The 10,745-nt window shown below is 46.7% G+C and overlaps 2 protein-coding genes across 2 annotated transcripts; one reads left to right on the top strand and one right to left on the bottom strand.

Annotated features, from left to right (window-relative positions):
- Positions 1–1,304: 1,304 nt before the first annotated feature.
- PtA15_5A478 (uncharacterized protein) lies at positions 1,305–1,953 on the top strand (the record flags this gene model as incomplete). Its single annotated transcript, XM_053169243.1, has 2 exons — positions 1,305–1,752; positions 1,790–1,953. 2 exons carry the CDS (start codon positions 1,305–1,307, stop codon positions 1,951–1,953), a joined length of 612 nt encoding a protein of 203 aa, XP_053020460.1.
- A 3,708-nt stretch (positions 1,954–5,661) lies between these two features.
- PtA15_5A477 (uncharacterized protein) lies at positions 5,662–6,682 on the bottom strand (the record flags this gene model as incomplete). Its single annotated transcript, XM_053169242.1, has 2 exons — positions 5,662–6,481; positions 6,564–6,682. 2 exons carry the CDS (start codon positions 6,680–6,682, stop codon positions 5,662–5,664), a joined length of 939 nt encoding a protein of 312 aa, XP_053020459.1.
- Positions 6,683–10,745: the final 4,063 nt, after the last annotated feature.

The raw sequence follows: 10,745 nt of genomic DNA, 5'->3' as shown, positions 1-10,745 counted from the left end.
AGAGGTGGAGTTGGGGGTGTGTTGTGTAAGGATGCCGATATCACCCCAAATACACCCCCAGGGGTACTATATCGGAAATGGCGGGATGATGAGGAGTGATGAGGAAACTTGTGATGACTCTCATAACTCCTCAAATCTGCCAAACATGCGAGTGATACAATATGGGCCTCGGTGAGGCCCGGTTATAGAAAAGCAGTGGTTATTACATAACATCACTGCTGCCAAACGGGGCCTTAGTTAAGTTAGGGAAAATCTGAAGCTCGTCACTTGGCTGCCAGCCTGTGTGTATGTCTCTTTGACCAGTGTTTGGGTGTTTATGACACAATTTGCAACATATCAGTTGACATACATATGATTGGATATGTCAAATGTGTATATGTCAGTCATCATTACTGACATATACAATGGTCTCGACTGTCCTGTAGAGACTGTAAAATGAAGATGTGTCTGGTGAGAGTCAAACTCACGACCTCAGCTATGCTGAGACACATACTAGAGTGCTGCCTTTACCAACTAGGCTACAGACGCTTGTGGCTGCCAGCTGGGTGGTTGGTTGGTAGTGCTCATGGGTCGATCAAACAGCCCTCCATACTGTGGTGATACATCACGGTAGCAGACTAACAGACAACTCAACAACATCTCCTTCTCACGGTGCTCATCACTCTTCTCCAGTTTCCTCTCTGACATAATGTGTACTATAAATAACCTTGTATTTGATCTAGTCACAATATGCTTTTGTCCTTCATGCAATCTAGCGATTAGTCTTCTTCCCTCGTATTTACATACTCGTGCCTCTTTAAAATGTGAGTATGGCAGTATGTTTTAACCTTGAGAACCCTAAAACTTGGCAGGTGATTAATTGGGATCACATATCAGTTGTTGTTTGCCATGATTGGCAAAAATGTTAGTTGATGACCCACAAGAAAGTTATCATTGCACTGATATTCACAAACTTGAGGACCCAAAAGATGATAGTCTCCTTGTCAAATATTTACTCGGTTCCCTTCAACTTTGTCTGAGAAAAATTCTCCAATGTTTTGACCGTTGGGAGGGCGGTCTGGGCCGTGGGACATTGGGGGGTTGGAATAGGAAGATGGATCTGTTGAAAATCAACGTAAGCCACATTAAAGATGTTTTAATGCCACATTGAGCTGATAATTGTCTCAGGTGACCGGCGGTGACCTTGACATTGAAGTTCCGAATCTCCAATGAGCTCGCTGAAACGAAAATAAGCAAAAAGTCTTAGGTGACCACTTTGACATCATCGGACCCATTAATGGTCCCATGACTTGATTCTCTTTAGCATGGTCTCATGTTTGTTGTTCATCGTACCAACACTTTTTCATGAAATCAAACAATCCTTATCTTCCGGCCTACATGAAGCTCATCGAGACGTGCTGGCCCAGGAAAAGCTCGCGCTCGCGCTCGACCCTCTCCGTGCCCGCTCTCTCCACCTCTCCACCTCGTCGTCGCCCGCTGACCATGTCCATCGGGGAGACGAAGAGGGAGACACACGACGGTTGCTCGCCAGCGGCGTCCTGCGAGCCTGGCTCGACTCCCGCACCGAGACCAGCCTCGTACCGCCCCTCGCCTCCGACCCGGACACTCGCCTCCGCACGTCCGCCGCCAAGCGCGCCGAGTACGCCAGACTCATCGACTGCGTGCTTCGCGCCGCCCCGATCATGGTCGAGAATCTCGACAGCCTCGGGCGGCTCAGGAAGCTCTTTGTCCGCCCCGACACCTCGCCTAGAGGTTCGCCTGGGCCCTCGCCCAAGACCTGGCCGGGCAGCGAGGGGCGGCGATAAGGGAGAGCTGGAGTGGCAGGCGGCGCGGCTGGCCGAGATGGATCGCCGGCTGGGCAAGTTGCACCGCGCCTGCGCGCTCAACATGGACCTTATGGCCTGTCTGAACTCCTTCCGTCCACGGACCCCCAGTGCCGTGCCGGCCGAGTAGACCGACCCTGCGCAGAACTGGAGGGGCTGGTGATTCATTTCAACATGATGTTAATAGACTCTGGGGGTTGTGTCTCCAGATACAATGGTAGAAATATTTATGTGTATTGATGTATGATTAAAAGCACTTTGCCAGTACGGGAAATTATGGAGGGGGGTTCTGGTATCTTTTCTCCTGATCTGTTAGGTAGCTATTCATGTCCTTCTCTACATGAGAGTGGTGTCATGATAGTACAGACACCTCTCCCTTTTTGATGTAGTTCATTCTTGATATCCTACTCACCAATCCCATGTCAACAAAGTCAGAACTGCTAGATCCTTCCCCTCCTTTGCCCACTTCACTTCCAATTATCTGTCAAAGAAATGGGGTTATTGAGCCATAGCTAGACTCCTACTATGTAATTGTTGGCTCTTGGATTGAGATTGGCCAATCTATTTGCCGTTTGGCTATCCCCTTGTTGTTAGTCTTCATGATCTTTCTGCATTTCCTGGGCAACTTCCTTTTGCTTGATTTTGTCTCTACTCACCATTCTTCTCCTATTTTGCTAAAATATAAGTCCCATTCACCTTCTTCTCACTCAAATTGACAAAATAATCATGTAAAGTTAGTTTTGAAGATAGAAATTGTGCTTGCTTTGTTGTTTTTTGTTGAGCATTTCTCCTCACATGCAATCAGAAAAGAAATCAAAATATATGTACATGCGGATAAATATTGTTCATGTTACAGTGGAGGATCAAGAATGCCAGAAACATGTGGGACAAGTCTTCCACCACCCAAAAGAAACCTACAGCATAATATCACAGCTCAACACAAGGGATGTCCAAGAAGAGAAACTTGAGGGGGCAGCGGCGTAGCTGCCTTATATCCTAGTATGTTTTGAAAAGTGTATTCTTATGGCAGAAAAAATTTGGGGAGGTTTGGAGCACCGTAGATAAGGTTTTGGCAGATTGCCTTTGTAGAAAATCTACCAAATCAGCCCCCGGCTACTCAAGGTGTCCCTGAGGTGTGCTAATGCCGTGAAGCTAAAAATATGTTCTAGAGAGTGTATTATTATTTATGGTGTTCAAAGTTGGTTTGCATAATTTTATGCATGCATAAATCATAAAATCATAAAAATATTTTGGTGAGGAAATTTTGTATTACATCATCAGACAGTCATATCCCCAGCAAAAAATATTTTATGATTTTATGATTTATGCATGCATAAAATTATGCAAACCAACTTTGAACACCATAATTGCAGAAAAAATTTTGGAGTGTTTGGAGCACTGTAGCTAAGGTTTCAGGGGATTTCCTATTAAGGAAATCCGCCAAATTAACCCCTGTTCCACAAGGCATTCCTGATGTTTTCTACTGCTGTAAATCTCAAAATATTGTCAAGACAGTGTATCTAGATGGGTGTAAAATTTGGGAGCGTTTGGGTGCTCCAGCGAGGAGATATGAAAATTTCTCTATTTTCTGGGTTTTTTTGTCAAATTAAAATCCCAACTCCCGTTTGGGATCGCGGAATTACAATTCCGACTCCCAAAACTCCCACGGGTCAAAATTTGGTCATGAGGACCCGGGGGAGACATTGTGAAGCGGTCCGCAAGACGTAAACTCCATTTGGGAGTTGATTTTTTAATTTATGGGAGTCAATTTCTCAACCCCCTAATTATACGTAATAGCAGTAATAATGTCTCTTTTTTTATGTAATGATATTTCATGTTTGCTTTTGATATTATTTCACGGTGGCTCTGACATAGTAGCCAGCTGACACTGAGTCTGGTTGGGTGAGGATAGAAAGGGTTGTGCGCTTGCACTGCCTTTGTGTGTTACAAGCTGTTTTGTTGAATCCTACACTCCACTTGGCTGTATGCCCAACGTCAGTCTCTTTCTCTGATTGTTCTGTTTTCTGGTCTTCTCCTACTCACGGGTGTAAGCCAAGTTACTGGAGTAACTTTGTCTTCTCCTGTCTGGTTGTTTGGGAGTAATTTGCCAACATTAGTTGTCTGTCTTTTATGCTCTGTGGTCTGTTTGCTATTTTCTGTGCTCACAGGTAGCCAATGCTTCCAACAATAGTCTTGAGAGCAAGTCTGTCTGGGTTTTAAGTCCAAGTCGTTCTGCAAATGAAAACAATAAAGTCAGCTTTTTGTTCCTCTTGGGACGTAAAAGGTTCTGCGCTGTGTTTGAGCTTGCCTGTGGGCTGTGACCATTAAGGTTCTTGCTTGCTTGGCATCTGCGGTAGACAGAGCGATACACGGCAGTTAGCTTTGCCATGGTTAGGTCTTGTGGTCTGGACTGCAAAAGGGGGTCTAACCTTTCATAGCAGCTGGTCTTGCGCCTTGGTCTAGCGGCGCAAGCTTTCTTGGCGGTTGCTGCGGGTTTGGGTCTGGTTTTCTACAATTGGGTGACATGAAGACTAAGTGAGAGATGAAGAGATGTCAAGGACATAGTCCAGGAGCATTGAGTCAATGTATAATAATCATTCATTGAAGTGAAAGAGAAGACAACTGAGACAGGGACTGTACTACATAAGATGGTTCATGATATGGGCCAGCTTGTGGGTGTATGGAGTAGAAGCATACAGCTCAGAATATGATACACTATCTTAACATTAGATGCCATTGATTCAGAAAAAACAATGTTGAATTTGACAAGTAGATCAGGATAACCTCAACCCTTCTAATCATGCTGGTAGTGTGCAGTGTTGATTTAATTAGCTGCATCATCACTTGGATAAGTTCCTTTCCACAAGTTTTGTTGAGTTTCACAGGTTGTAGGATGTATGCTTTCACACATTTCCTTTCCTTTTCATTTCCTGTGACATCTATGGTGTAGTGTAGTTCTGGAGCAGCGGGCGCGGAAGTTCCTTTCCTCATCCTTCCTCGCCCATCCGCATCTCGACACCGCATTGTGTCTTGCTGCTCCAGGTTAGTTTCTCTTCTATTTCTTTCTCTCTTTCTCTTTCTCTCTATTTGTGCAATGAATTCCTTATCCTTCCTCGCCCATCCGCATCTCGACACCGCATCGTGTCTCGCTGCTCCAGTCATTCACTGCAACAAGTTTTTCCATTCACATGGGGCTGGTCTCAGAGAACTCACAGTGAATTGAATAAATATTCAATGATATTCAGTCTTGGTGCTCAATTCAAAAAGAGACCGAGGTACAAGGACACAGATGAGCCAGCCATGATTGATGATCCCTCGGGACCAACCCAACGGAACAGCTTGAATGCACAGGATCCATTTCGGTGGGTCTACATATCTCCTGAATCCGCTGCTCGGCGAGCGGCCACACTTCATACCAGGAGGAAACATCTTCCGTGAGTAAGTATACCCGCACGCCGGTGGCTACTGGTAGCAGCATGCACCGAATATTTGTGGAACGTTCCTGCCAGTGAAGCAGGAGCTGCGTCGTGTATGGGCACGTGGCACGTGCATTGGTGGGGCTTTGGCGATCACCTGCCTGCTTGGCGTTTTGCTTGTCGGGAATCATCCTCGACATGCAACCAGATGAACTTGGCTCAACTTTCATTTGGTTTCTAATTATTTTCCCAAACTGACGTCTGGGAACTCATGGGCCTCTGCGACAATACTTAAGTGCCAGTGGCCCGGGGGAAATGGGTATAGACGCTTCAGGTAGCATTATATTACTCTTGTATTACAATCATCAAAGCGGCTGCGAGGGTAAAATTCACTTTGAACTAACTGGGAATCTCTTTCCTTTTCAATAGGCCTGCTTCGCAAATTCAGTTCCTGGGCGGTCGCGGTCGGAGTGAATGCCTGCACAAAGGACACCTGGTACTGCTTCGCAACCAATGCTGCAAATAGAGAAAAGAGTATGAGCATTAGAAGGTCGTTTATGAAGATTATGCGCGTAGCTACACGCCTGGAGGCAGTTATGGTGAAAGTGGTGTGATTCATGGAACACAATGCGATCACCTTCGGCGTAATCTTCCAAACAGATAGAACATGGCAATGTCTCGCGTTCATAGCCCGGGAATGGCGGACGCCCTAAGTATCTGCTTTCGAGGCGGTCCAGGATGCTATTCATCCGCTGCGATGGTGAGGGTGCACGGCCACGCAGGCTGGGACTCATAGCCCGCATGTACCTAGCTCTTTGACCCGTGACCGGGTCCTCGGCGAGCATCTGACGCAACTGACCATCAACCTGCCGGAAGAAATCTAAAATTCCTTCTATGTTTCGGTTAAGGTGATCTTGATACCGACGCTGGTAATATTGTGCAGGCGTGATGAGATTAGGGCTCCTCCGTCCGCGGTTATGTGCAGCCAGGCCGGAAGTGGGAAGCAGCGCGGAAGTGCCGCGTAATGAGCCACCAGGGCTCGGTCCAGACGCGTCTGAATTCCCAGTCCGGTCTCCAGGATTTGAAATGGGGTCCATATTGCTAATTTCTGGGTTTGTTCGTATTGGTGAGGGTTGGAAGCCTTGAAGGAAGTTATTGTTTGAGAAGAGTGGGGAGCTGCCTGACTTTCGGGGTGACGAGATCATGTGGGGCAGATTTGTCCCGCTTATATACCCTCCACACCTTCCGCAAGATCAAAGACGAAGCTTTCACTCAGTGATCTGCGCCTTGCGTGCTTTTAAATTTCATCCATAGGAAATCTTACACTGGCAATTCGCCTGCAAAAGAAATATCCTGAGCTATTACAGCACAAGTTGAAAGCTCGGTTTTGGTGCTGGATTGGGAACTAAGTCGTGGTCGTGAGTTTGGCTTCTCGTTGGGCATTTGGCGATATGGTGTTGACTTTCCTTCCCCTCGTCTTGTGGAAAGTGGTCCCAAAGCCAGTCTTTGAATGAAATTGACACATTCTTGTGAAGACCCTGCTGTCTTCGCCTTATCCGGTACAGTATTTTTCGGCCATCTCATGGCCTCTCTTCTGCCCGCTCTCGGGCTCTCACTCTTATTCCGCCGCTCTCGGCGAATTCTTGTTGTATCCACAGACCGGTCTTAGCCAAGACCGGTATCTCTCTCTATCATCTAGGTTATATCGGCTTACTCTATTCGGCGCTCTCGCCCCTATATATCTCGAGCTTGTATATTAGTCATATAGTTATGACCGGACTTCTACAAGTCCGGTCATCCACCTTATCCTTATCCGTCTCTTTCCCTTCATCTTGTACCGTCCCAACCAATGGGACATATCCCTTTCCTCTCGTACTACTCGACCGCCTCACTATGTTACCCTGTAGACTCCTCGCCTATAAAAGGCGGCCTTGTGCCCAGCAATACAACCCCAACTTAGTTCTCTCGCACATCTCCGCTCTTCAGAAACCTGCGAGACTTCACAGAAATATTTCTGTGAGTTTTTTATCTTCTCTCCTACTCTGCCCCAGTAAGATCGAAGACTGACTCACTAGTAAAAAAAATTTATAGAACTACTCCCGTACCAACCTCAAAACATCCACTCTAAAATCTAACCCCGACTACCCCTTGCCGGCCTCGCGAACCGGTAAGACTCTCTCCCCCTAGGATCCTCTTCCACTCCTCATCTCCTTATAGCTATCCAATAGGACCGAAAACTAATACTTGAATTATATTCTATTAAAGAAAAAATTTCTTTACTATTATTACAAAGCTAGCTCCGAAGAATCCTCCTCCGATACCGTGATAACAAGGATGGACGTCAACGTCAACATGGACGCCGCAGACCCCCGAGACCAAATCATCGCTGAGATGCGAGGTCAGTTAAACAACCTCAATATGCGTGTTAGTGTTGCTGAAGCTAACCGCCACCAGCCACCAGCTCCCCCCGCTCCCCCCAGGGTGGAAACCATAAGCACCAGGCTCCCCGAGTTCAACGGAAAGAACAATCCCGAGATATGGATATCGAAAATCGAGACCGCCCTTCACAGTCGAAGCTACCCAGAAGACCGATGGGCCTCGGCGGCAGCAGAGTGCATGAAAGACAAAGCGGAATCGTGGTGGTTCCAACTCATCCGAGAAGAAGGCACCAGCGATATCCCCTGGAGCCAATTCAAGGAGAAGCTCCTGGACCAGTATAATTATACCTATAAGCAGCTGGATGTCAGACAAAAACTTGATGAGCTTAGGTACCGCACTCCCGAACAATATATTGATACCTTCAAGCGACTAATCATTAAATTGCATCGCGACAAAATCACTCCATTCGAAATCAGCTACCTGTTTACTCGAAACCTACCCGGCCTCCTGAAACAACGTGTCATGATGGAAAAAACCAAGAACCTGGAGGAGCTATGTAAGTTGTTAAGGGATAATGAGCGCATCACGCGGACCAGTTCCCATGGGCCCGCAAGCTACGGAGGCTTCGCTAGCCGCTCCTCCGCCCCGTTCTCTCCCTTCAAGAAAACATTCACCCCTAACCACTTGCGATCAGCAAGTACCGCCTCCAGCTCTCACTTCCGACGAGGTTCTACGGTGAACCAAACAGCCCCCATGGACTTGGACGCTGTGGATGTGAGTAAAGCTCGGTGTTATAACTGTAATAAGGTAGGACACCTTTCTAAAGACTGTCCTTCTCCCCGAAAAATAAAATATAAAAATGATAAGGGCAAATCTCGACAGATGCTCAATCTCATTGACCTCGATGAGCACGACTCCAACAAAGAGTCGCCCCGGAACGAGCTATTCCTTATCGAGCCACCTAGCCTCTCCTTCCCCGAACCTCGGAATCATATCAAGGAAGGTTTGGATGCAATAGCCAAAAACATTGAGAAGAAATTTGATGCCTCGATCGCCCGAATGAATCGAATCCTGTGGGATTCGGTTGAACGTGAAAAGGATAGTCAATTACTTGTCAAAAGACTGGAATCCAAACTGAACCCCCGAGCCCGATATTTTATCCCAGGCGCTAAGGCGCACGGCCTAACTCGTGAACTCGAACTCAACTACGCCAATATCGAGGCGCTGCCTGGGTCATCAAAGAAGAGGAAAATAGTAGATTCGCTAGATTTAACACGGAAGAAACTGAAAAGTTCCGATGTCGAATACATTGAATGGTTACAACTCTTCTCCGACTCAGAATCCTATAAAAGTGAAGTCAGCTCCTTATCCGACCAATCCAGCATCATTTGGATGGGAGACTCGCCGGCAGAATTACCAGTATCTTCTGACTTAACACTATACAACATTGGCCCTGAAAAATCTCTTCCCCGCTACGAGTTTGGTATCGGTGGTATCATCTGTGACACAATCATTGATTCGGGTGCCGGGGCAATCTACTTAGACCTTCAAGTCGCTCTCGAGTTACACGAGCGACAAGAAATTGAGCTGATCCAAATCCCACCCCGAAACGTCCGGTTGGCCAACGGGACTGTTGATAGCGTTAAATATAAAGGTCGATTTCGACTGTGCATTGATAACAACTGCACTGAAGTCGAGGCATTCCTAATCTGTCTCCCAGAAATGGACTTAATACTAGGTCTGCCGTGGCTGTGTCTGACCAAAGCCGTCCCAGATTACGACGACCTAAGTTACAGTTTTATTGATAACGAGGGTAAAGCTGTCTACGTACGACCTTACAACTCGACTGACCGTCCCCGAAATGGCCTTAACTCTCTAATCGTGGACGGCAAGGAATTTACAAATCAATTTCATCAGGTCGCGTACAAGACAGCACCCGAATGTTTCCGCGAAATTGTGGGCCTTCCAAAAGATAAGGAATTTGAACACGTAATCGATACGGGTAAGCATGCCCCAATTAAAGTGCATGGGCGGCCTTATTCTCCCCATGAACACCAACTGATTGAAACTTTTGTTAAAGAGGCGTTGCACGACGGGATTATCCAACCGTCGAAATCGCCCTGGTCAGCACCCCTAATCTTGGTAAAGAAACCAGACGGATCCAACCGGGTGTGTGTTGACTACCATAAGTTAAACACATTAACCGTAAAAAATTCATATCCGCTTCCACGAATTGACAACGCTTGTCAATTCTTAGAGGGAGCCGATATCTTCAGTAGCATCGACTTAAAATCAGGATTTTGGCAAGTCAAATTATCAGAAGATTCCATCCCAAAAACGGCTTTCGCGACCCGGAACGGAGCGTATGAATTTTTGGTGATGCCTTTTGGTCTCTGCAACGCGCCGGCCACTTTTCAGTCAATGATGAATGAAATCTTAAGGGAGGCGCTAGGTAAATTCGCACTCGTATACCTCGATGACGTGATCGTATACTCAAGGAACCCGGAGGAGCACAAAAGTCACCTACGTACGATTTTCACCTTGCTAAAAAAATACGACTTGGTGGTCTCTACCAAGAAATGTGTCTGGGGAAAGTCTGATCTAATTTTTCTCGGTCATCTAGTCAGCGGCGACGGTATTAGGGTGGAACAAAAGAAGGTGGACAAAATCCTAAATTGGCCAATTCCAAAGGACATAACTGAGGTGAGAGGTTTTTTGAATCTGGCGACTTACTACAAAAGATTTATAAAAGACTTCTCGAAGATCGCCACGCCTTTGTACCAGTTAACCCAAGGATCGCCGAGGCGGCGCTCCAGTATAGCGTGGGAGGGGGATCAGGACCAAGCCTTCCGCAAACTAAAAAGACAACTAGCGGTCACAATCCCGCTAAAGCATCCGAAACCCTTCGCGCCATTCGTTCTCGACACGGAAGCCTCAGGACAAAACATCGGTGCAGTCCTGCAACAAAACCCTAATGGAGAAGCGGTTGACCTAAACTTCTCGTTAGAAAAATACAGCAAAACCGTCAAAACCAAAGACCTCCGACCCATCGCGTACGAATCTCGTAAGTTATCGAAAACAGAACAAAACTACTCAGCGCAGGAAAGAGAACTGCTGGCTATCGTGC

Source organism: Puccinia triticina, chromosome 5A (assembly GCF_026914185.1).
Source record: "Puccinia triticina chromosome 5A, complete sequence".
NCBI lineage: Eukaryota > Fungi > Basidiomycota > Pucciniomycetes > Pucciniales > Pucciniaceae > Puccinia > Puccinia triticina.
The sequence above is the reverse complement of the archived record's forward strand: the minus strand, read 5'-3'. Positions and strand labels throughout refer to the sequence as shown.